This window comes from Rattus rattus, chromosome 4, assembly GCF_011064425.1.
Source record: "Rattus rattus isolate New Zealand chromosome 4, Rrattus_CSIRO_v1, whole genome shotgun sequence".
Taxonomy (NCBI): domain Eukaryota; kingdom Metazoa; phylum Chordata; class Mammalia; order Rodentia; family Muridae; genus Rattus; species Rattus rattus.
In genome coordinates this window covers 132502225-132530081 of record NC_046157.1, presented here as the reverse complement: position 1 = coordinate 132530081, position 27857 = coordinate 132502225, and the positions used below count along the sequence as shown (strand labels likewise).

General features: G+C 36.2%; 1 protein-coding gene across 1 annotated transcript; it reads left to right on the top strand.

Moving 5' to 3' along the window:
• The first annotated feature begins 491 nt into the window (after window positions 1-491).
• On the top strand, window positions 492-24170 carry LOC116898185 (vomeronasal type-2 receptor 116-like). The gene is made up of 6 exons (XM_032899548.1): window positions 492-691; window positions 9382-9673; window positions 10391-11197; window positions 12237-12464; window positions 13143-13272; window positions 23263-24170. The coding sequence occupies exons 1-6, from the start codon at window positions 492-494 to the stop codon at window positions 24168-24170; spliced, it is 2565 nt and encodes an 854-aa protein (XP_032755439.1).
• The last annotated feature ends 3687 nt before the right edge of the window (window positions 24171-27857 follow it).

The window sequence follows — 27857 nt, the reverse complement described above, 5'->3', positions numbered from 1 at the left end:
GAACCTTCTACAAGAGCTGACCCTCATTTTCTTGAGCACTGTGGAACACGGTTCTCTTATGCTAATTTCATTTTATCAAATGGTGTTTGTGCCAATAGCTTATGCACACCTGTAGAATAGCTGATCTTCCCCATTTTTGTTGGTTTCATTTTTATTTTTGGGGTGACTCTTTGTATTCTTGGACTTGGATGGCATAAAAATACAATATGCTACCAGGGACATGAGATGACCTCAGCCATGTTTTTTCAACATGTGTTGAACATGTTTTTCAACCCCTTTACAGAAGACCTCAGCTGTGAAGCCTGAAGGTAAAAAGTGTTGAAATTTTCCCCTGGGGACTGGTGAAAGCTGTCTTCCAGAGACTAGATAGTTCAAGGAACTCCTATGTTTTTAACACTTATAAACCCACAGAAAGGCTCACACATTGACCTGCTGAAAGCTAGCAGCTGGCAGCACAGTAGATTGTGATTGTGCTCAAAGAAACCCTCACAATGCCCACTTTGACTTTTTTCTTTTTTACTCTCGAGCTTCCTATGCTCCTGTGCAATTTGTTTGCCCCTGAGTGCTTTGTCTCTTTCTTGGACAGTGTATACCAGGATGGTGATATGGTGGTCAGTACATTCTTACCCCTTTATACCTATCAAACCTCCCAACACACTAAAGGGGCAGAGAACATAGACGTCAGTCCACGGTAAGTCTCTTTTACTTGATTTTCCTAATCCCATTCTCCAGAGTGCACCTTTAATCCATCTCATAATTTATTCTCAACATCACTTCTTCCATCACAGTAAGTTCTTCTTTTCATCTTCTATTTTTATGAGGGTAGTCTGAGAAGAAAACCAATCTCAAGCCAGGTCCAGCACATCTGTCACTCTGACGGTTGCCCCGTAGGAGGCCTAATGATGTAAGTCAGAATCATATCTTGTGGTATAGGTACAGTTCAGTACTTAAAGGTGACAAAACAATGTCCATTCTATAAAACCTTTTCATTGGATGTTTCTTCTGTGGAGTTCCTAATGTTGGTACAGTTGTGTGGGACTGTGCTGTGTGCGGAACATTTCTCCTGAGACTACCTAGTATATTTAGTTATTTCAAACTTTTTGAGGATCATTATTTCCTTCCCATTGTCTTTACGCATGTTGGTATTACATAATAGGTAGTCTATTGACTATGAGCAGACAACAGTGATATTCAAATTCCCTCCAGGATCTAAATTATACCTATACAGGAACATTCTTTTGCCTCTTATCAATGTCACCACAACAATCAGAGAACTGTTTACTAAAAGAATGAGAAAGACTTGCACAGAATTTGAAAAGATGACTTCTGGTGCTGTGAGCAGAGAAAATGCCACTGAGAGCAGTTATTGCTCCTCCTGTCAGACACAAAATGTCAGGTGTTGCCTGTGGCTTCTGTTCAAATTAATAAAGACAGAGAGTAGGAAGGAAATGCTACTTTCATGCTTAGAATCTTCCCCCATAACACCTAAATTTTTGCTCGTATATTTGCATTTTCTTTTACTTTCTCATGTCTGTTTCCCTCTCATTATCTATAATTCTGCCAGTGACATATGCATGCTATTGTCACTGAGTTTCTCTGATTCTCTGACTAAGAGATTGATTAAGTCATTCATTTTAGCCTTAAGTGAGATGTATTTAATATCTTTACTCTGTGTAGTTGTGTGTGTGTGTTTGTGTGTGTGTGTGTGTGTGAGAGAGAGAGAGAGAGAGAGAGAGAGAGAGAGAGAGAGGCAGATAGAGACAGAGACAGAGACAGAGACAGAGACAGAGAGGCAGAGAGACAGATTCAGTGACCAGGCAAACAACGAGATAGAGAGAAACCTAGAGAGAAAGAGTCTGTGTATCTATGTGTCTGTGTGTGTCGGTGAGGACACATGTATACCACATCTCACATGAGAACAAACTTACATAATTTTCTGATTTCCACCTTCTTTGAAACATTTTTGTTACTCTATGCAGTATTGGCTAGATAGTTGACAATTGATGTTTGCTTATATCCCCAACCCATCTGCCTGTAGAAATGCTAGGTTATAAAAGCCTGTTTAAATGACCAAAATTTTGTTGGTTACAGGGATTAAAATTCATGCCCTTACACTTTTGCTGTAACCATTACCCGTTGAGCTGTGTCTTCAGCCCTATATTAATTTTTAATTCATAACATGTCCAAACTTTCCCATCTGTCCAATACTACATATATATTTAAATACATTTTATACATTTCTAAGGATATAACTTCAATCCATTGACTCTGTATAATGTTATTGTACTTATAATTTCAATGCTGATCATGAACTATTACCTAATCAATTGGTGTGCTGTCTTCTGCGAGAGAAATTTCTCTCACTCTTATCATTTATTATTGTCACTTTTTGCATGTCTCTTGATGTCCTCATACCTTAGGTCATGTTGAGGCAGTTATGAAGTTTTTGTTCTGGTCTAAGGCTAACACTATAAAACCTTAGCAATTTTCCAGTCCAAAATTATCTTTTGTATTTTGTTCACAAACATGATTTAGTTCCACAAATAATATATTACATTTATTTGTTACAGCTAATTTGCAGAACACTATCCTTGCCATCATGCACTGTGATCACATTCATCCACAGTATACTCTCATCGTCCTTCACAGCACCACCACTGAATATTCCATCACTGGTACCTTCTCATAACACTACCATACCCTTCGCCATCCAGAGTCATTCCCTCTTCACCCCCTTTCATACTCTGACCATTTTCATCTTCTAGAATACTTCCCTGCAAGTCCTCATGACTCTTTCATTAGCCTGAATAAATTTTCTTCATCTTCATAAGTCAGCTATTTTAAAATCCCTTCAGTTCTGTTTGAAATCTGTCCTTAAGATCCATGTGAAAAATCCTTTAAAATATTTCATATTTTTCCATTTTGATTTGGCATTGGATAATGTTATTTGTATTGTAAAAGAAAATTACCACTGAAATCAAGGGAGGAAACTTCAATTTTCTCTATAAAACAGTCTAGCTTTTTTAACATACTATCTGAAAATACTGGTTTTCTAAAGTAAATTCCTTCATTGTTTTCCTAGGAATTGTTGGTATTTTAAAGTTTTTAAAAGAACATGCTTTATTTTTCTTTTTTAAAAAAGTATTTCATGTTTTTCACTGATTTATTACCACTACTTTAACAATCTTTATGGATGTTTGTGAGAACGTGTTATGCAAACTAATGTGTTTCTAAATGTAAGAGAATGTGTGTATATGTCTGAATGTATAATGTAATTACCTGTGTTTGTGACATGTTATTGCATGTGAAAGTGAGTGGAAATGAGTATTTGAACATGAGTATGTACATGAGTGTGAATATGTGTACCAGAGTATGTTGAGGATGTATAAAAGAGTGTGTGTGTGTGTGTGTGTGTGTGTGTGTGTGTGTGTGTTGTGTGTCTATGGTGTGAATACCAGGCTGTATTGGAGTTAAGGGTATAATTTTGTTTTTCAATGCTAACAGGCCCATGGAGGTTGGTAATTTTCTTATATCACACCAGTTTTTCTCAATAATTCTTGCAATTACATTGAAACATCGATCTAATCTCTATTTCAATGACAAATGATTTATCTGCATGCTTATTATTTTTTATGTAGTGACCTATGTGACTCATTTTTGCTTAATGAACATTGTTCTTTGCAATTGACTGTAAAACTTGAGTTTAAAACATATCTGAGCAACAAATGAGGTAATCAACCCCTAATCTCTGTGACTGAGCAGAGCTCTTTTATTTGGTAATGTTTTGAGTTAAGCATCATGCAGATGTTTCTCAATAAAAGATGACATGCTTCTGCTTAAGTCTGTGAATTCAGGGTTCTACTGGATTCTGCATGTGAACCCTTACTCCCAAGGCCAAAATCATAATGCTGACTTGACTAGTACACTTGCATCTAGAAGTATGTGAAAATCAATAATGACTAGTGGGCAAGTTTCGTACAACAAAAGCATACCCAGAACATGGATGGGAATAACCTTGCCTTTTTCTTATTTCTCTCTCGAATCCTCATCATGTGATAAAAGTCTGGGCCACTTTCAAATCTCAATGATTTCCTGTGCGTTGGAAGCACTAAAAGATAGTGGAACAAACATCTGTCTATATGGTCTGCAAATATGTGAGCTGAAAATTATTTTTACATTTTTAAGATAACTTTGTACTTTTTTTAAAAAAGTGAAAAGTTATTAATGTGTTGAAGGACTGATGTTTAAGAGTCAGATAGTAAGATCATTGCTCTACGTGGTTCCAGTGTGAACCTGTTTTGTCGGAAACCTTTGACTATGTTCATCCTTCCTATCAAGGTCGCATATGGATTATTTAAAAAATATTGTTAAACTTCATTTTACATATGGGTCTATACTAATGCTATTTTTTATTTTCTTCAGTTTCACTTTATTAAAACCTTTTAGCTTTACTTTCTTTTTTTTCTTTTTTTCTTTATTAACTTGAGTATTTCCTATTTACATTTTGATTGTTATTCCCTCTTCCCGGTTTCCGAGCCAACATCCCCCTAACCCCTCCCCATCCTCCCCCCAATATCACACTCCCACCCAACAATCACGTTCACTGGGGGTTCAGTCTTGGCAGGACCAAGGGCTTCCCCTTCAACTGGTGCTCTTACTAGGATATTCATTACTACCTATGAGGTTGGAGCCCAGGGTCAGTCTTTGGGTAGTGGCTTAGTCCCTGGAAGCTCTGGTTGGTTGGTATTGTTGTTCATATGGGGTCTCAAGCCCCTTCAAACTCTTCCAGTTCTTTCTCTGATTCCTTCCACGGGGGTCCCGTTCTCAGTTCAGTGGTTTGCTGCTGGCATTCGCCTATGTATTTGCTGTATTCTGGCTCTGAATGGGTGTTCCTTCAGTCTCTGTTTTAATCTTTGCCTCTCTCTTCCCTGCCAAGGGTATTCTTGTTCCCCTTTTAAAGAAGGAGTGAAGCATTCACATTTTGGTCATCCATCTTGAGTTTCATGTGTTCTATGCATCTAGAGTAATTCAAGCATTTGGGCTAATAGCCACTTATCAATGAGTGCATACCATGTGTGTTTTTCTGTGATTGTGTTACCTCACTCAGGATGGTATTTTCCAGTTCCAACCATTTGCCTATGAATTTCATAAAGTCATTGTTTTTGATAGCTGAGTAATATTCCATTGTGTAGATGTACGGCATTTTCTGTATCCATTCCTCTGTTGAAGGGCATCTGGGTTCTTTCCAGCTTCTGGCTATTATAAATAGCACTGCTATGAACATAGTGGAGCATGTGTCTTTGTTATAGGTTGGAGCATCTTTTGGGTCTATGCCCAAGAGAGGTATAGCTGGGTCCTCAGGTAGTTCAATGTCCAATTTTCTGAGGAACCTCCAGACTGATTTCCAAAATGGTTGTACCAGTCTGCAATCCCACCAACAATGGAGGAGTGTTCCTCTTTCTCCGCATCCTCGCCAGCATTTGCTGTCACCTGAGTTTTTGATCTTAGCCATTCTCACTGGTGTGAGGTGAAATCTCAGGGTTGTTTTTGAATTAAAACCTTTTAGCTTTACCTTCTACACTCTCTTCCACATTTCCTATTTTCAGAGGTTGATATTCTGGGGGGAGTGGGACTTATTTTCCTTTGGATGAGGATATTGGAGGTTTGGCCAAGATTCAGTGAATGATCCTATTCACCTACATAGTGGCTGAACTAAATGAACTTAGTTTTTTGTGTTGGTAGTCTTGAAGTCAGAAGAGGGCATGATATATGCCCTGATAAAAATTGGAATGTACCATTTATCAAAGTCCATTAAATCATTCCCAAATTAAACTAACAAACAAAAAATGAATGTTAAACCTAAGACATGTTTATATGAGCATTCACATGAATATTTTATATTTATCAATTGTACCTATTTGTAGGATCAAATATTTGTGCAGTCAACAAATAACACTTTCTTACTTTTTTCTTCTCTAGTTGGTATTCATCATCCATGTAGCTTCATTAAAATATTTGCTTCAAGTGTATAATTTGATTTGTCTATATATAAGTGTTCCTGTTGTTCACACAAGATCTAGAAAAAAGGAACATCATTTTAGAAAATGTCATCCCTTGATTGGCCTGTGAACAAGCTTGTGATTCAATTTGATTTTGATTGATTATTGATGCAGAATAGCTGAGGGCACTGTGTGTTGTGCAGTCTCTGGTCTGCTAGTCTGGGGGATAATATTAAACAGGCTGAGGATGGCATGGGGAACTAGCCATGGAAGCAGCATTCCCGGTGCCCTTTGTACTCATTACTGTCTAGAGGTTTCTCAGATATGGGATGTGACCTGTGCATGGTAAGAATAAGTAACTGATTCCCTCCTATATATCCTTTTTATCACTGTGTCCATTGCAGCATTAGAAAAGTAACAAAGATATTATCCTTACATATTTATACCATCACCTTTCACCCTATATTCAAGACTTCTGTTGTTATACTTCAAATAAGCCATACTATACACATTTAACTGTCACAGGCAGATAACATTATGCACAATGTGTACACAGATGCGATCTACTTCTTGGAAAACTAAAATACTTGTCTTTTGGAGAATTCTGTAATTATCTTCTTTGCTTATCTTCCAGTTAAATTCCACTTATAACAAGAGCCGAAACAGGAACATTAACACATTGAAACTCTTTTTTTTCTTTCTTACAAATTTATGTTGTTTTAATTTGAAGTTTTTCTTTTCTCTTTAAAATATTTTATTATATGTATATAAACATTTTGCAGCATTAATGTGTATTGATAGTCTGGTAAATGCACGCAAAGACAAGGAAAAGATTTTATATTTATGATGTTAGGATTATGCTACAAGAATTTTACCCAGGCCCTCAAAAAGTAACCTGTGCCCTTCACTACCACAACATCTCTGCAACCACCATATGAACTTTTCATTTTTTAGAGTGTCAAGTGTTTTTCCCCTGCAAAATAGTTTTTGCATAAAAAATTTGAGGACAGAGTAAAACTGTATGTATTCTATCAATAGAAGTTTACAATATTTATATTTATTTCATTGCTTCCATCACTTCTCTAAAAGAGTAGACCTGTGAAACAGTGAAACCTGCTATAGACACAGACATGTTGGGATAGGCCAGGGTCATTGGGAATTCCACACTCAGAATTTCTGATTTAGTAAGGTCTATGTTGTACCATCACTGGTATCTACCTATTTGTCAAATTAAAAGAATGTAATCAAATTAATGGATTAAATAAAAAGGATGATTTCTTTTCTCACACACTTTATTGGCAGTTATAATTAATTGTCCAGAGATATTTTTAATCCTGATAATATACACACATACTACACTTGATGGATTTCAATTATAAATGGTTGAATGAATCCATAGTCACATTACAGAAATTTTGTATCTCTCACTTATTAACATTAAGTGCTGATAAATCCTTAGAAAGCTTATATTTTATAATTTTACATTAATTTATAAGTTTGAGGGTTGGGGATTTAGCTCAGTGGTAGAGAGCTTGCCTAGCATGCGCAAGGCCCTGGGTTCGGTCCCCAGCTCCAAAAAAAAAAAAAAAAAATTTATAAGTTTGAATAAATAAAATTCTTCAAGACATAACCAAGTGAATGGATTCAAGAGAAATTCAGGAAATTACTAGAAACAGAGTTCTAACAATTAGTGACTCATAGCTTATCAAGAATATCAAACACTTGGGGGTTCATATAATTACTAAGAAAGAAATGAAATTATTTTTTTCTTTTTAGAAAGGTATTTCTGTTCTTATTGGATATATTTTTTTATTTACATTACAAATGTTATTCCCTTTCCAGGTTTCCTGTCCATAACCCCCATTCCTTCCCACTCTCTAATAAGGGTATTCCTCCCCCCCGATCCATGTCCCCTTACCACCCACTGATATTCTCCTGCACTGGTGGTCCAAACTTGGCAGAACCTAGGTCTTCTCCTTCCACTGGTGCCCAACAAGGCCATCCTCTCCTACATCTTCAGTTGGAGCCATGGGTCTGTCCATGTAAAATTATTGAACCTGACATCATCAAATTGAAAAGGGATTCACAAAGCAATATAGTTTGTCTGTGGAGCAAATGACGATAAACCAAATCTTTGTTTTATATTGGGCAATCTAGTAAGGAAAACCATGAACTAAAACTAATCAGACACACTGGGAAATACAGCATTGTTCACTAGAACGAAGGAAAACACACTTAATATAAAATGACAGAATTTACTTCTAATCTACCACTTGCAAAATGGACAACATACCAAATGCAGACACACTTAATATAAAATGACAGAATTTACTTCTAATCTACCACTTGCAAAATGGACAACATACCAAATGCAGAATGAGTAAACAGAACATTTTTGTCATGGAAACACAAAACTGTGCCAGGAATATTAAGATAGAAAAATTCCAAAACTAGCTTTTGTATATTAACATTTTCAAATCTAAGCATTTTGTATTAGATGACCAGTATTCTCCTTCCTGGGGAAGACTATTCCTTCTGTACTCCTCATTTCTCATTCACCATGCTGTATTTTATCTTGCTAAGGTATCACTCCCTTTTCCTGGGACGGGTTAGCATCTCTATTACTTATCTTGCTCTGAATAATGCATGCAAGAAACACTATACAATTGTGTAGATTATTTTTTACATTTAGGCATATAGGTATAGCTACATAGAGAAAGAGATAGATACAAAGAAATGCATATAGATGAAAGAACATTAGAAATTTGGAATACATAAAAATTCATAATTATGATGAAATTACCAACTTAATAATAAAACAAAGCAGAAAACATAACCATTTCTATCTTAAAAAATACAGGTCAGAACCTCAAATTTCGCTAATTTGTATTACTGTTTCCTGCCCTAAACAGACTTTAACAAGTGTAACGTTGGACAAGAGCATTGAACTTTCTTTTGTCATTTTTGCTTTTACCAGCACATCTTTGTATATATTGGTTCAGTCTGGACTTCCAAAACCTACACAGTCCCCGTCCCTCAAACCACATAAAATATATTTTTCAGTTTTATAACAATGTAGACATTCAACATTGAAGATGAACATGTAGTTGCTGGTTGTTTCATGAAAAGAATACGGAATTCTTCCTTTATGCTCAAATATTTAAAAAGGCATTAGTCCCCATGAGATCTGTTAAACATGATGACAATCTGTGCTACTGACACCTGAAAATCTCACGTTGTAGCTCCAGGAAAGGAGAAACACTTTGAACGTGAAGCTATGGTGGGGGTATGCTCATTCAAAACATATTAGTGAATGTATTCAGATGAACCTCCCAATAATAATTGAGATTACTCTATAATGATCACTATGTCTTCTCCACAGGATCACCCCTAACAACTATCAAATTGTAATGGCCTTAATTTTTGCCATAGAGGAAATCAACAGGAACTCCATTCTTTTACCAAACATGACACTCGGATATAATGTTTACAGTGCTGGGCCCATTGACAAGGAAACAGTGAAAGTTTTCCTCAAGTGGCTCACAGGAAAAGACAGACTCATTCCAAACTATAGCTGCAAAACAGAGGAAAAATCTGTGGCTGCAATCACAGGAACAACATGGGAAATTTCTTCCCTCTTTGGCATATTTTTGAGTCTTTATAAATATCCACAGGTGAGATTATGTGAATTGGAGGAAAGGAAAAGATTCTCATTTGATTCCATAATTTGTATTTCAAGAAAAATCATACTGGGGAGTTGGTTCACTTTTGTATGATTCAAAATAATAGTATTTGAATGGAAAATAGCTAGAGTCAAGAATGATTTCTGTAAAATCAGGAGGATAAAAGCTCAGATGCCAGCCACACACATACCCTCATAATAGCAAAGTAGACAAAAGAATTCCTGTGGCTTCTTATCTTCTACCCAGGTCAAAAAACATGAAGCCCAGGCATGAAGAGAGACCATACCTCAAGAAGATTATGTGGAAAATAGTAGAGAACACCTGATGCCTCCTTTTAGCCTTCATGTGCATACATATGCTGTGTGCATTGTAGAAAGCTTGGCACACACACTTTTATGCACAAAAACAGAGTCAATTGAACAACTGTCCAACCAATCTTTTAAAATACATACCTTTAAAGGTATATACTCTGGTTTATTACTATATTCATATCTCTTCTCTTTGAAATACACAGAGGCCATAAGACATGCACATGTGCCTACAAAAGAAGTTAGTGTTTCAACTCATTTTCCAGAATCATATCCCAGTAAAAATTTGAATTTAAATACGAATTTTGCTTTCTAAACTTTAAGTTATCTTTTATATGCAATGATTCTCTGATTCTCAGAACTTTCTCACTAATGTCCATCCCTGTTTTCATTTTTACAGCTGAGCATTGGACCTTTTGAGCCAAGTATGAATAACTCAGTGAAGTTTCCCTTTTTGTATCAGATGGCTGCTAAAGAATCTTCTTTGGCCTTAGGCATGGTCTTATTGCTTGTCCATTTCAGATGGAATTGGGTAGGGTTGGTCATCTCTGAGGATGAGAATGGGGTTAACTTTGTCACAGACTTGATTCCAGAAGTGGAAAGAAATACAATCTGTGTAGCCTTCATGGAATTTATTCCAGTTACTCACATGATGGACCTAAAAAACACTTATGAGTACCCTAAACGTATTGTGAGAAACCCAGCCAAAGTTGTTATCATTTATGCTAACACTGACTCTTCATTAGGTGTGCTATTCCAAAGATGGGAATATATACTCCCATGGAGAATATGGATCACCACTTCACAATGGGAAGTTGTTACTTCTATGAGACATTTCATTCTTGATTCTTTCCATGGGACTCTCATCTTTTCACAAGACCATGATGAGATTTCTACTTTTAAAGAGTTCGTAAAGACAGTGAACCCTTCCAAATACCCAGATGATATTTTTCTTGCAAGACTGTGGGAGATTTACTTTGATTGTGCAATATCTATTACTACCTGTAAATCATTTAAAAATTGTTCATCTAGAGGTAACTTGGAATTGTTACCTTGGTACCACTTTGCCATAGCCATAAGTGATGGCAGTTACCATGTATACAATGCTGTGTATGCTGTGGCCCACACCATCCATAAGATGCTTATTCAAGAAATTGACATACAAGGAATGAAAAATGAAGGAAGAATGAAATTTCCCCCTTTGAAGGTAATAGATTTCTTTTGATCCTGCTTAGTTTTACCAATGTAACTTTTTAAAAAAAAATGGCCAAAGGGTACTCTAAACAAATACAATGGTGTTCTTTTTAGAAGACAAGTTTTCTAGACTTTTACTGAATTGAAGGAAAATCTATAGCTAGATGAAAAGCAGAGTCAACTTGTCAATCTCATGGAAATAAAAACCAGGGAAATAAAGATTTATATTAAAGGCACTGACAGTCTCCTTACTTTCTAAGGTTTTCAACAGTAATAACCTGATATCTTCTCACATTATTTTTATATAAGGAAAAGAGTGACATGGTATTTTAAGGACCTAAAGACTATACAGTACCAACAAGACAAATATTCTTAAAACATCACAGGAAATTGTATCAATTATAGATACTTTCTTACTTTTGTTTCATTTGCTCTTATAAAATTAGACAAATGCTAAATATGAGAAATGCATTATTTTACTGCCAATAAGACATTATAGACCAGTATCAGAAGTAATTCATTTGACAAATCTTTATGGAAGCTTTTCACATAAATTTCCACAGTCAAGAACAAGTAGCTATGAGTATGCTATTGCTCAACTGTTTCACTTCAGAATATTCACTCTGTGCTTAGATTATGAAAGGAGCGTGCTTAAATTCAGGGTAGTAATTCAAGCCTCAGTCAGTCCAAATTACAAAAGCTTTCATAGACATGCTCAGAGTCCAAAATATACTAGACAATTATACACAGATAACTCAAAACCAGATGCTTATAGACTATCAGTCTCATATGGAAAAGGTCCATGTATCATAAACTTTGCTCATCAATGCTGAAAATTATTAGGATACATAAAGAACATGAAATTTATCTCAACACTCTTAAAATACCATTTTGATACTCATGATGCTAATTCAATATAAACATACACATTTTCAATCACGTATGTGTAATGCTATTTTATTTGTTTGTTAAGATCAATGAAAATGCAAATATGATATAATCCAGACTTTTAACAATAAAAATTACCATTATGAATCATAAATTTCCCTTAGCTGAACTCCATGCTGAAAAATATTAAATTCACGAATCCTGGTGGACATCAAATTACATTGAATCCTACAGAGAATTTGTATGTAGGCTATGACATTCTGAACTTCTGGGATTTTCCACAAGGTCTTACATATAAAGTAAAAGTAGGAACATTTTTTCCATATTTTCCACCTGGTCAACAATTGTCCATTTCTGAGGACAGGATAGAGTGGAGCAAAGGAGATAAACAGGTGAGTGGAATCTTATACTATTCTGTACTGAACAGAGGTAAAAACCATGAAAAAACCTTTTTTGAGCCTCATGTCTCCTCACAAATTAAAAGTTGACTGCACTGGCAAAAGTACAAACTCACTTTTTATGTTACAGTATTTTCATATATTTACTATTCCCAAAGATTTAACACATTCTTTTTTAATATTTTATTAGATATATTTCTTTACCTACCTTTTAAATGTTATTCCCCTTGCAGGTTTCCTGTCCATAAGTCCCCAATCCCTCTCCTCCCCTCCCCCCCCATATGGGTATTCCCCCTATACATCTCCCTTATTGCCCCCCCATATTCCCCTGCACTGGGGGTCCAACCTAGGCAGACCAAGGGCTTCCCCTTCCCCTGATGCCCGAACAAGGCTATTCTCTGCTACATATGCATTTGGAGACCTGGGTCAGTTCGTGTATATCAATGTTATGCATGATTATAACTGCACACACACACACACACACACACACACACACACACACACACACACACACATGAATATAATGTGTATAACCTATTTCATAATGTGTATTACAGTCACTTAAATTAATAGAATGTGTATGATAATATTAAATTACTTTTTACCCAATACTGTTATACAATTCAGTTTCCAGGTTAATTCTTTATGTCCTCACATCTCTAATATCCTCAGATTCCTATCTCTGTATGCAGTGACAGTTGTGGTCCTGGATACAGGAAATATCTTCAGGAAGGGAAAGCTGCCTGCTGTTTTGATTGTATCCCATGCCCAGAAAATGAAATTTCCAATGAAACAGGCAAGTGTATGCATTAAAGATGAGGTACTCATCACTTTTTTAAAATCTAGATACTCGAGTTTAAATACTATACAAGAGAAGTACAGAGGTTACATTATAAAGATTTTATTTATATTGGTAATATTTATAGTCAACAACATAGCTCCTTGTTATAGTCTACATTTAGGGACTTTATATGTTTACAAACCATATTTAATTCAGTTAATACTTATTGAAAATGTGAAAGGAGGCTTAAGAATAATTTCTTCTAGAGAATTCTATGTACATATACCTATGTCCAGTATTTTCCAGTCTTTTTTAGCTGTATTAATATCATATTAAAGTCATTAATCTGTCACAGGGTCAGATTTACAATGCCCAAAATAGATCTGAAAATGATATACTACACAGTAGATTTGTCTTAATAAATTTGGACACTGGAAAGATGGCTTAGTCGTTAATAGAAAGAACCAGCTTCACTTATAGTGGAAATGGTTATGACTTCCAGCTGTACTTTGATGGCTTGCAACTCTCAGGAACTCAAAGACCAAGGGATTTGACACCACATTTTGACCAATGTGGGCAACATACACATTTGTGGCAGAGACTTATATGAAGACAATATACTGAATCCAAACAGCAAGGATACTAATAAATTCATATGTCTCATATATAACAGCATACGTCATAAATGTCTTCCCATGTAAAATCCTGTTTCCTGATATCTGTAGGTCAAATAATTAGCTAAGAAAATCTGTGGAGGAGATGCACGATTAGGGCTATGTGCAAAATCCTACAGGATGAAGAAAGTGATACTACATACATTTTAGAGTTCATCAAGGTTTTTTGAAAGGGTTTGAACCAGGACATAAGATGACCAAAAAAAGTCATAAATGGTTCTTAGTTATCTTATGTATGCCTGAGTAAGGGAAAATATTACATCATGAAATAGTCAATACATATTAAATTAGTTGAATAAAACCAACTCCCCCCAAAAAATATGTCAACATTCCTGAATATCATGTATATGATAACCATTATATGTATATTATAAATCATGCAGGCATAAAATGGTGCATATAATGAAGCATTATATGGAGTGGACATATAATGACAATCATATAATGTTAGCTGCATCCTTGAGATGTAGGTTTTATAAACATGATAAAGACAAAGTACAATCCCATTGCTAAAGTAACACTCAAAGAAAATAGACTTTATCGAGTTCTACTAAATCAGGCAAAATAAAGTAATATTCAATACCTATTTTTGTTCTACATTTTTGAAATCTTAGGTAGAGAAGTAAGGAAATGAAGTAGACAAAGGAGGCGAAGAACAGAAAATAGAAATTAAAAATATCTTTACTTACACAGGCAGGATATATGATTAACAAACCCCAAAAACTTTTCCAGAAAACCCCTACAGCTGATGCACACATTCAGAAAGGTAACAGAACACAGTACTAACTCAGAAAAAAAAGTATTTTTATTGGAATTTTTTTATTTGCATTTCAAATCTTATTCCCTTTCCTGGTTTCCTGGACATAAGGTCCCTATCACATCCCCCTGACCTTCCCCTCCCCATCCATCCTCTCTTTCGCCTGCCCCAACATTTCCCTATACTAGGGGTACAACCTTGGCAGGACCAAGGTTGTCTCTTTCGATTAGTGCCCAACAAGGCCTTCCTCTGCTACATATGCAGTTGGAGCCATGGGTCAGTCCATGCATAGTCTTTGGATAGTGGTTTAGTCCCTGGAAGCTCTGGTTGGTTGACATTATTGCTCTTATGGTGTTACAAGCCCCTTCAGCTCTTTCAATCCTTTCTCTAATTCTTCAAACAGGGGTCCTGTTACCAGATCAGTGGGTTGGTACCAGCATTCACCTCTGTATTTGACATGCTCTGACTGTGTCTCTCAAAAGACATCTATATCCGGTTCCTGTCATCCTGCCTTTCTTAGCTTCATCAATCTTATCTAGTCATGGTGATTGTATATATATGGTGCACATGTGCAGCAGGCTCTAAATGGCTGTCCCTTCAGACATTGCTCCAAACTCTGCCTCTATAACCCCTCCTATGAATATTTTTGTTCCCCTTTTAAAAAGAATGAAGCATCCACACTTTAGTCATTCTTCTTCTTGAGCTTCATGTAGTCTATTAATTGTACCATAGGTCATTTGAGCTTTTGGGCTAAAATCCATTCATCAGTGAGTACAGACCATGTATGTTATTCTGTAATTGTGTTACATCACCAGGATGTATTTTCTAGTTCAATCCATTTGCCTATGAATTTTGTGAAGACATTGTTTTTAATAGCCAAGTAGAACTTCATTGTGGAGATGTACCACATTTTCTGTACCCATTCCTCTGTTGAAGGGCATCTGAGTTCTTTCCAGCTTCTGGATACTATAAATAAGGCTGCTATGAACATAGTGGAGCATGTGTCTTTGCTGTATGTTGGAACAACTTTTGGGTTTATGCCCAGGAGAGGAATAGTTGAGTCCTCAGGTAGTGGAATGTCCTATTTTCTGAGGAACCTCCAACTGATTTACAGAGTGGTAGTACCAGTTTGCAATCCCACCAACAATGGAGGAGTGATCCTCGCCAGCATCTGTTGTCAACTGAGTTTTTTATCTTAGCCATTCTGACTGGTATGAGGTGGAATCTCAGGGTTGTTTTGATTTGCATTTCCATAACAACTAAGGACACTGAGCATTTCTTTAGGTTCTTCTCTGCCATTAGATATTCCTCAGCTGAGAATGTTTTGTTTGGCTCAATATCACATATTTAATAGGGTTATTTGGCTCTCTGGAGTCTAACTTCTTGAGTTCTTTGTATATTTTGGATATTAGCCCTCTATCAGACATAGGATTGGTAAAGATCTTTTCCCAATCTGTTGGTTGCCATTTTGCCTAATGACAGTGTCTTTTACCTTATAGAAGTTTTGCAGTTTTATGAGGTCCCATTTGTGAATTCTTGATCTTAGAGCATAAGCCATTGGTGTTTTGTTTGGGAAATTTTTCTCCATGTCCATGTGTTCGAGACTCGTCCCATCTTTTTCTTCTGTTAGTTTCAGTGTATCTGGTTTGATGTGAAGGTCCTTGATCCACTTGGACTTACACTTTGTGCAGGACAATCAAAATGGATCAATTTGCATTCTTCTACATGCTGACCTGCAGTTGAACCAGCATCATTTGTTGAAATGCTATCTTTTTTCCATTGGATGGTTTTAGCTCCTCTGTCAAAGACCAAGTGACTATAGATGTGTGGGTTCACTTTTTGGTCTTCAATTCTATTCCACTAATCTATCTTCCTGTCTCTGTGTCAGTGTCATACAGTTTTGATCACTATTGCTCTGTAATACTGCATGAAGTCAGAGATGGTGATTCCCTCAGAAGTTCTTTTATTGGTGCGTATAGTTTTCACCATCCTGGGTTTTAGTTATTCCAAATGAAATTGCAAATTGCTTTCTAACTCTATGAAGAATTAAGTCGGAACTTTGATCGGGATTACATTGAATCTATAGGTTGTTTTTGGCAAAATGGCCATTTTTACAATATCCATTTTTACAATACCCTGCCAATCCATCATCACGGGAGGTCTTTCCATCTTCTAAGATCATCTTCAATTTCTTTCTTCAGAAACTTGAAGTTCGTTCGTGTTATACAGATCTTTCACTTGCTTGGTTAGAGTCACACCAAGGTATTTTATATTATTTGGGACTGTCGTGAAGGGGTGTCTTTTCCCTAATTTCTTTCTCAGCCTGTTTATTCTTTGATTAGTGGAAGGCTACTGATTTGTTTGGGTTAATTTTATACCTACCACTTGGCTAAAGTTGTTTATCAGACTTCTTAGTTCTCTGTTGGAACTTTTGGAGTCACTTAAGTATACTATCATAACATTTGCAAATAATGATATTGTGATTTCTTCCTTTCCAATTTCTATCCGTTTGACTGCCTTTTTTTTTTCTGATTGCTCTGGCTAGGACCTCGAGTACTATATTTAATAAGTAAGGAGAGAGTGGGCAGCCTTGTCTAGGTCCTGATTTTAGTGTGATTGCTTCAAGTTTCTCTTCATTTAGTTTAATTTTAGCTACCTGTTTGCTGCATATTGCTTTTACTGTGTTTAGGTATGGGCCTTGAATTCCTGACTTTTCCAGGTCTTTTATCATGAAGGGGTGTTGAATTTTGTCAAATGCTTTCTCAGCATCTAACAAACCTACCAAGAAATAAATTGTGAGCACAATAATATTGCACTAAAAATGTCTTACAGTAATTAAAACTATGGAGTGGAAACATTAGTATACTGCAAGATTAAACACTGATAAAAGTAATTGAAAAACATACCAAAATGTAGAAATAACTCCCTCCCTCATTGAGAAAATGTGGAGTTTCTTAGTTGTCCTGCACTGCTCTGAGAAGACATTAAAATTCTAATTAAGGGGAGAAATGCTTTGTTTCATGTTTTAGCCCTGAGCTTAAATTCAGCCACTTAGGGAAAGCAGGCTAAAACAGAAAGTTGGAGGCATGAACATAAGAAGTGCCAATGGAAAATGTAATTTTAATGCTTCACATACTTTGGCCAGTACACCTTTTAATCAATATAGTATTAATTGTCTGGTAGTAACCACAATGACACTGAAATGTCCCATTCCACACCAATCATTAATCAAAAGTTTACCAAAATCGTGTCATAGGACAACCTTATGTTTGCTTTTTATTTTTTCATAATACTTCTTTCCAAAAGTGTATGCATTTGTGTCCAGTTGTCAGAAATCAACAAGCACATTTGTCATCCCTAAAACACGCAATACAAATAATCTGCAATCTACTCCATGTATGCATGACCACATGCCCATCCAGCTTCACTGCTGCTTTTCTCACAAGAGTCAAAACACTGCAATAGCCTGCATGTTCATCAAATAGTGAATAAATAATTAAATTTTATACATATACACATGAGAGAATAATTTATCTATGAAATAATGACATTCCCAGGAAAATAAATGTTAATGCAAATAAAATTGGGTGAGATAATGCAGACCAAATAATAATACAGCCAGAGACAATCTTTCATAGATAAAGATATAGATAAAGATTTAGATATAGATAGGTAGATATGTCGTAGATAGATAGACATAATGAAAGAACTTTAAATTTTAGATATGATTTTTTCTAATATAAAACCTTTATTTTAATTTAGTTTAATTTTTTCACTGCAGTTTGTGTCCCACTCCCAGCACACCCTCTGACTGTTCAAGATCCCATATTTCCTCTGCACTCCTCATCTCTGTACTGTCACAATCCCATAAGTAAGTCCACTTCTACAAAAGCTTCAGAAACTAGTTTATAGACCCAGACAGAATTTAACTGGAGCAAACAAGTATGGGGAGACAATCCCTAACTGATTCACCACTGACCACCAAATAAAAAGTGGCATGCCAAGTATATGCTACACTCTTTCAATGGATTAGTCAATGAGATGGGAGAGACAATTCCAAACACTTGAATGTTCTTCAGAACTCAATATTAAAATCCTATTTCTGTTGTACGAAACCTCATATCTGAGACATAAATCAGGAGAAAGCAAACAAAAACTGACCTAGAAGTTACTGATTAGTGGACACAGGATTAGAAGGTTCCTACATAAAAGACTGGATAAAATTTATCAAAAAATGTTTGTCTGTCACAGAGGTTCTTTCAGGGAAAAACATCCAATATGGAGAGAAGTTCATTAAGACACAGGAACCTCTAAAGCAGTTAAAGTAACAAATCTTACATTACATATCCTTAAGCTCAGTATGCCACAAACTTAAAGCCTTCAAAAACTCTATGAACATGACCTAATACATTAGAAGACTTCTTCTCAAAGTAAAGAGAAGCAATAAGGAATAAAGTTAATTTTTTAAAAGAAAAGCTCTCTAACACAAGAAGAGATAAGCCCAGATTCCTGAGACAATAAGAAACGTGAGGTTTCTGGAGACACCATGCACCCTGTGATGTTATCAAGAAGCTGTGCTATGAACTCCAAGTTTCTAGGAGTTGTCATAACCTCTGTTGAACTTGTGATGGTGGAGGTTTTTGAATCATGTCTTCAAGCACTTGAATCGTACTGTGTCAAAAAGTGGTTTTCAAGGCAACCTATAAAATTAAGAATTTAATTTTGGGGTTCATGGTTTTATAGCATGGTAGAGTCCATTCAAACCTTCATAAGGAAGCATATTGGATGGAAAATGTTCTAGATATCACTCAAAATTTACTTCTGATACAGATGCAGCACAGGCAAGATGAAGGAAAATGAAGAGGGGGGAGATAGAGACAGAAACGTAGACATAGAGAGACACATAGCATGACAGAGAGAAAAGAAATGATGTCAAAGGCATGGTCTTTTGAAAACTGAAATGCCACCATATAGACACCTCCACAACCATTTTGCCATCTCCCAAACCCAAATGTTATGAATAATTGCATTCAGATGTATGAGCCTAAAATAACCATCCTCATTCAAACCACAATAAGTCATTTCTCAGTCTGTAAATAATAACTCCTATGAGTTACCTGAGCAAAACACATTGTTTCACCAACATACATTTTGATGTTATCTTTATCTTAGTCTTCCATAGATTCCTATTCTTTTGATAGCAGTTTGTTCATATCTACCTAGGGAGAAACCTTAGAGATAGAAATATTACTGGCTTGGGAAAATGGGCTCCTTGGTACAAAATAGATATAGTAGCTAATCACTTTCTTATTGCAAGGATAGTCTACACCACAAGGGTAAATTTATGACTGGTACCATTATCTTTAACAAAAACATGCAAGTAGCTATGTCCTAAGTCCTGGGGAGAATGCAAATATAATACTTTGCTAAACGGACATAGTAATACATTTCGCCCTAAGCTATCATCTTTATACTCACTGAATAGCTTGGCCTTCAACACTCATCAGAGAAGCTTTTATTCCAGAAGATGAAAGTTAACACAGAGACCTACAGCTGGTTACCAAATAGAGAAGGATCTGTAGATACACATGTAGCACAACTCTTAACATCACATTTCATAGATTATTGTTGAAGAATAAAAAGATAGATTGGAAGTGCCAAGGGTATACATAGGGTGCAGCAAAGCCATTTTCCAGTTGTGAGAGTGATGCTGTGTTCATGGACTCAAACCAGTTCTGATTGCATGCCCAAAACCATCTCAAGGTCAAACCAAGCGAACATCCTGAACAGATGGGTTATTGGATCATAAATTTCCATCTATTTATAAAGAACAATTGATGACGAAGTACAAGTCAGTCTTCTTCAGGCATATAGATTCTGAAAAGTTGTCAGTGCTCCAGTGCATAATGGCACATCCAAGTATACTCAGACAGTCTGAAGTAGACACAGTGGACTTAAAAATCCAACCAAGATATTTGAAAAGGAAAAAATTTGGGCGGGGAGGGGGAGCATACGAAAAGAACTGGATTGGAGGAAATGGTGAATAAGGTCAATGGAAACTCATTATTTGTGTTTAGAAGATTCGTTAATAGAAATAACAAAAATTAAGATATGTTTGAAATTAAAAGAGGACTTCACTGGGAAAATGCTTTATCATCCAAGTTGGTTGACTAGGTGTGGTCCTCCAATTTCCACAGTAAATCCCAGGAATTCGTGGGTAATGATTTATCAAAAATATTTAAAGACACTCAATTAAATGGAATATCGCTACCACACCTCTCACTTAAAGGTTCAGGTTTATTCATGGAAAAGTAGATGAGAAGACTGTAACAGGATGGATCACTTCAAAGAAAGTTATAAAACCAAGGCTGACACACAAATCAAATTAGGCAAAATTTCAACATGGATATGGAAGGCATGTGAATATATAGAGCCACAAGTATCTGAGAAGCTATTGATATTTTCAAGCTACTAAGAATAACAAAGTCGATTTTTAATGGTGTGACTTATAGTCTACATATAGTTCCATGGCCCATGTTAAAGTCAAAGACCACCTAATCATACCCCAATGTTAGATCTCAGAAGCCTTCTTTTGACTAGGTTGCTCAGGGCTATCCAAGAGTCTCCCAAAGTATGTAGCCTATTCTGTTGATGTGAGTTTCTGCCACGAGTTGAAAGGTAAGTGCCTACTGCTGAATATACAAAGTACTTCATAAACAGGTGCCCAAGATCTCTGTATTGGGATTGACATAAACAATGTCTCCTGAGTAGTAGCTTTCTTGGTAGGTGAAGGCATCATGCTAGCTTCCATAGGAGATAAGCATCAACAAGACTTATCTACATATGATACATATACACCACCTAGCAGGGAATGATATTCCTATCAGTGTAGTACAATATACATACCTTGATGGAACCCAACTTCTCCATTACTGGACATAACATGGGTTCATGAAGATAGATAGTATATCTTTATTTGAAATCTAGGTATGGTAATACCTATAGCTAAATTTAGTCTTCACCCATCAAGAGGATCACTTGCCAACCAATAAAGTCCACTACATAAGACCACAACCACTCAGAATATAGAGGTGTGGACCCCAGTTTCAATAGTAGATTTTTTTCTACAAAATTTTCAATCATACTTGTTAGGTATTGAAATGTTGTGGAAAGGAGAAAGAAATATTTTAACAGCCATCAAGATGTTTACTGGAATATACATCTTCTGGTAATAGTGGAAAAACTGTACCCATTAAGGCTCATCAACATGTGTATTCAAATGTAAACTGGAATAGTTTACAATTAAAATACATATTTTAAAGTGGACAGGAGATACCACAGGGACCTCAGTACTACACAAAATACTGTTGACAACTTGAAAACTGGGAATGGGAAAGGTGGAAAGATGACTAAACTATCTGCAGTTTCTATGTAATTAAAATAAAATTGATATTATTTGGCAAAAATTAAAACTTATATAAAAGAAGATCGTGGTCCCCAAGTTAACACAGTGTGTATCCTTTGTGTTTTCTTGGTAATTTACAAATCATCTTCCTTAGAGGAACTTAAATCACTACCTAGTACCTCAATTAAATAAACAGTGTATAGCATTTAAAACTCTGATTTAGTGCACTAAAGATGTGCTTCGTATTGTTCCAATATTCACATTAAACTATGTCTTTCACCAAATTAACCAGAAGCAACTTCAAAAGTAAAGAATTTACTTCACCTTCCAGCTAACAGTTTATAATGAAGGGAAGCTGTGGGGAAAAGTCGAGGCAGGAATCTGGATGCAAAAACTAAACCAGAGACCATGGAGCTGCTTGCTATCTTTCTCCCCATCGTTCATTTATTGTACTTTGTTAAAATAGCTGAGGATGAGTCCCCAATGTTGGTAGGGGCCCCAAGTAGACAGGACAAACAACTATTATCATTAAGAAATTAAATCAAATATTTGCCCACGTTAAACCTGATGGAGACATTTTCTCATTTGATATTTCAATTTCAAAAGTGACTTCATTTTGTTCTAAGTTAAGAAAAAAAATCCAGCACAAAAGATGATATTTTGAAAGTATAGGCTTGAATGGTTCTTAAATGATGATGTATTTATACTAGTTGTTGTTATTCACAAAGATCTCAGCATTTATTCAGGGCTTTAACTTTTTTATGCAATGAGAAAAAAATAGTAATAGTGTCCAAAAGGTGTCTTCTTGCTCCAGAGATAATAACATTAAATGTTCCAGACATAACAGTAATAAATATGTACTTCATGAGTTCTTGAGCACAAATTACCATAGTATAACATATGAATTATAAGAATACATATGGTGCTTCAATTTGGAGATAATAAAAAAAGTGTCATGAATACACATAAACAATTAAAGAGTAAGCACTTTTATTTACTTGATATTTTATTAATTAGATATAATCTTGAAAGAAAAATCCTGTTATTAATTTCCTTCTATGCACAAAAAGATAGAGGGCTTACATTTCAGAATGATCAATATTAAAGTTGGGGAGGGTTAGAAAGAGAAAATACATTGAAGTTATAGTATCATTTCATATTGCATTTCTTGCCAGATATTGATCAGTGTGTGAAATGTACAGATGATCAGTATGCCAACACAGATCGAACACTCTGCATCCAAAAATCTGTGACATTTCTGGCTTATGAAAATCCCTTGGGGATGACACTGGCCAGCATGGCCCTATGCTTTTCTGTTCTCACCTTATTTGTCCTGGGGATATTTGTAAAGCACCAAAAGACTCCTGTGGTGAAGGCAAACAACATTACTCTCAGCTACATCTTGCTCATTTCCCTCATGTTCTGTTTTCTTTGCTCATTTCTGTTCATTGGTCAGCCTAACACAGTCACCTGCATCCTGCAACAGACCACATTTGGAGTTGTTTTTACAGTGGCTATTTCTACTGTCTTGGCAAAAACCATTACAGTTGTCCTGGCCTTCAAGAGCACAGCTCCAGGAAAAAGGTCGAGGGGGTTGCTTATATCAGGAGCACCGAAATTCATCATTCCCATCTGTACATTAATACAAATTCTCTTCTGTGCAATGTGGCTGAGAAAGTCTCCTCCATTTGTGGACACAGATGCACACTCAGAACATGATCATATCATTGTTGTGTGCAACAAAGGGTCAGTAACAGCCTTCTACTGTGTGCTGGGATACCTTGGAGCTCTGTCCATAGTGAGCTTCACAGTAGCTTTTATGGCCAGGAACTTGCCTGACACCTTCAATGAAGCCAAATTCTTGACCTTCAGCATGCTGGTATTCTGCAGTGTCTGGATCACGTTTCTCCCTGTCTACCACAGTACTAAAGGAAAGATCATGGTTGCTGTGGAAATCTTCTCCATCTTGACCTCCAGCACAGGTCTTCTTGGCTGTATCTTTATTCCCAAATGTTATATCATTCTTGTGAGACCTGACATGAACTCACTGAAATGCCTGAGAAATACAGTTCAGTGGAAATAAACAGATTTTAGAATAACTCATGTTACACTTAGAATTTTGAGTACTGTAAACTACATTTGTCAAGTTAAAGTCTTTCACATCTGTAACACATCCCAGAACCCTGAATGAGTGGCTAGATATTCTGAATTTTGTAATATTAGAGTCTTTTATGTCAAAGACTAAATTATCTTGAGTTGTTTTTACATTTCTCAATTTTAAATTAACAATGTGGTATATTCATGACTTCTAGATGAATATTTTTGCAATGTTCAAATGTAGTCTTAGCATCTATCAGACCAAAGGTCAAGATAATATAGGATAATGTCCCGCAATTTACCATAGATAGATATACGATGTTTGTTTTAACTTGACCACATAATAGTTTCTGTAATATAATTTTAAACAGTCTTAATTTGTATATTAATTCATTCTCTTACTATAAAAAATGGTATAAAATCACCATCATATATGAACCCAGTATTTGAGGTAACCTGTATTCTCAGGCTATGTTCACTGGTATTTGTTGCTAGTATAAAATTTTTGTTACAATATTTAAGGTAAATTTTCTTTGTGTGTTTGATTATTTTTAACATCAGCAAACCTGGAAATGCTAAGTTCAGTTTTCATTCCAGTCATACAAATTACATCAAAGGTCGTTACTTCATCATACTGTTAAATTTGCTAGAATTTACCATCACAACAAAATCATATTTCTGGTATGTCTGTGGTGGTATTGACTGAGAATACTAACCTAATAGGAAGGATCCATCTCACCTCTTGGAACTATATCCCATGGACAAGATTTCAGTGGTGACCATAAAGGGAAAGTAACTTCACACTATTATTGAGGAATCTCTTCTAAATTAGGTGCAACATAACCATCTTCTTCAGGCACTTGCTGACATGAATTTTCCACTGTAACAAAACACAAAACACGTGGCCTCTGTCCACATCATTTGTTGTAGCACATCAACATGTATGTGTGTGTGTGTGTGTGTGTGTGTGTGTGTGTGTGCGTGTGCGTGCGCGTGCGCGCACGCTCAGTCTGAATTAGGCTACTTGTATGTATAATATCATTGCACAAAAGCATAACTAACTAAAATGTAGAGTTTTGATGTCCAGTTCCAGCAGATATGTCTACAAAACAATTTTTCCACATAAGGCTCAGGAAACATTCTGTAAACGGTGAGGAAACTCAACTGGTCCAGAGGATTGGAATGCATGCTTTAATGCCCTGTCTCCTAGTAAGGTCAGAGGTACACAATCAAATACTCACCTACACAACAGCCTAAAAGAGAGCTGAATAACCAAAACAACTGTAGACAGACGGTCACGTTCAGGATGCCTCACACATACACAAGCAACTCTAGGCAACTAAAAATTCCTACAGTGGGAGAAATAATCTTGAGGAAAATGCACATCAACTAGTTATTAAATATCAAGTGTTTTTCTTGGGATACCCTTTGTTATATATTTGTTCACAGCAAACATTTCAGAAAATCATAAAGAACACTGTCTAAGAATAATGCGGACTTTCTAGGCATAACTTGCATTAGAGTTTATTATATATTTGGAACTGTTTTCTGAGAAAAATATTGAAGAATTGGCAGTTTTGAGATACAGAAGCCCTGAAATGTTACCAGGAGAGATTAACTGGTTATTTGATTAGAAATTGGCATATGAGAATGACAAGGGCAAAACAAACAGTGGTTTTCAGAGAGCAGCAATGATGCTACCAGGAAACAGGTGTTTGGTCATCCATTTTATGTTTGGTTGATGAGTCAGATCTCATGTGCACGGTGCATATAATTTCAATTAGGCTGAATTCAATGGTGATGGTTATGTTATTTAGAAGAGAAATCCTCAGATCAGGTAGAGTTCAGGCTATGTCATGGTGGGTACTCACTGTTATTACTTCTAAGAGACAGAGACAAATATGAAAAAGAGACTGTTAAATATTGTTGGAAGTAAAGCAGTTACAGCAGAAGGACATACATAAGAGTTATGTAAAGGTAGCAGTAATCTTAAAGAGATCAGCATCCAAATAACTGTAACCTCATTGTCTGTACTGGTTTGTTACAAATATGGCCTAAGGGAACAATATAACCCAAGAAAAGCACACATTTTTTAAAAAATTGATTCAAAAGATAGACTTTAATGAGAATGCAAGAAAAGGTAATTTTTCATCTTATCTAAATTCTCAGGATATTAGTTTAATGAACTCAGATCAGGTCAAAGACAGAACTGCTAAAAATATGGTCAAATTGAATTGGGCTACATTTTAAACAAGTTGAATATCATAAAAGAATATTTCAAGTGACATTTGAAGCACATACAATTATCTTAGAGCCAAAGGCCAGGTAATAAGCGGAAAGCCAGAGAGTATAAAATGGTGAAGTGAGAAGTCACCTTCTAAACTTATAAAAGCAACAAGTGGGGTATAAGTAGAAAACTGGTGTGTGGGAAATACTCAGACTGTGGGAAATCCAGCAGGAAATGTGTTGACAAAATGAACTGAAGCAGATAGGACCCATTTGTCTTGGAGATCAAAGCTGTAGGGATGGGTCACAGATAATTCCATTGAATGACTCAGATATCACAACACTGTGATCCTGGTTGTTTTCCATGCTGGGTTTCAAAAATGTTTAAGTCCTATTTTCCTTTGTCTTGGCACTCTTTCCCCATTCTGTAATTGAGATGATAATTTCATTTAAGAGGATAATAGTAGGATTGGACCTAGAGATACATGCCTGTTAGTGGGTGGTTAAGGCTCGAGGTATATTCACAGGCAGAAATATTTGCCCTGAAGTCATTATTTATTGAAAATACAAGTATATTTTTAAAGTCTTATGGCATCACAGCTAAGAGGGTATTTGGATTTTCAAAGGAACTTTAGACTTTAGATTTGATGAGTTTTGAAAATATTAATGAATGTGAGCACTTTTAGGTGTGGTATGAATATTTTGTACTATAATATTTAATTTCAAGTTTAAGATCTTGAAGAGGAGTGTTCTTTTTCAATTAATCATTCCTTCCATTGACATTTCAAAGGTATCCTACTTTCTGGTTGTAGACTCCACCCCCACCCCACATTCCATGGAATCTCACTTTCCGATTCCCTCCACCCACTCCTCCATCCAACATCTGACCTCCTTACTCCCCTTTGCCTGTGTAAGTGTTTGTAACACACTCTCCTATCTCAGTGCCCCAGCATCCCCCTACTTTGGGGCATTAAACCTCTGCAGGACCAAGGGCCTTCCCTCCCATTGCTGTCAGGCAAGTCCATCCTCTGCTACATATGCATTTGGAGCCATGGATCCCTCAAGGTATACTCCTTGGTTGGAAGTCTAGACTCTGGGAGAGCTAGGTGGTCAGGAGAGCCTATATTGTTCTTTCAGTGGAGTTACAATCCCCTCTTTGTTTTTCCAGTCCTTCTGCCAGTTCCAAAACCAGGTTCCAAGTCTTCTCATCTGCAAGGGTCAGTTGCTGGCCTGACCTCCCTAGGAACTGCCACACTAGATCCTGTCAGCTAGTACCTCTTGATCACAGCAACAGTGTTGGGTTTGGTGTCTGCCTACATGATGTATCCTCAGGTGGGACCAGCACAGTTGGCCCATCTCTGTTGCATTTGCATCTCTGTTCTAACTTAGAACAGGAACATTTCTGGGTTAAAAAAAAACTGAGATGAGTGGGTTGCCCCATCCCTCA

Bases quoted from the DNA above. Each gene is read 5' to 3' on its own strand.
- LOC116898185 (XM_032899548.1), top strand. From the start codon at position 492: ATGCCCACTTTGACTTTTTTCTTTTTTACTCTCGAGCTTCCTATGCTC. The intron at 11,198-12,236 runs GTAATAGATTTC...AATTTCCCTTAG, and splicing joins TGAAATTTCCCCCTTTGAAG to CTGAACTCCATGCTGAAAAA. The intron at 13,273-23,262 runs GTATGCATTAAA...ATTTCTTGCCAG, and splicing joins TTCCAATGAAACAGGCAAGT to ATATTGATCAGTGTGTGAAA.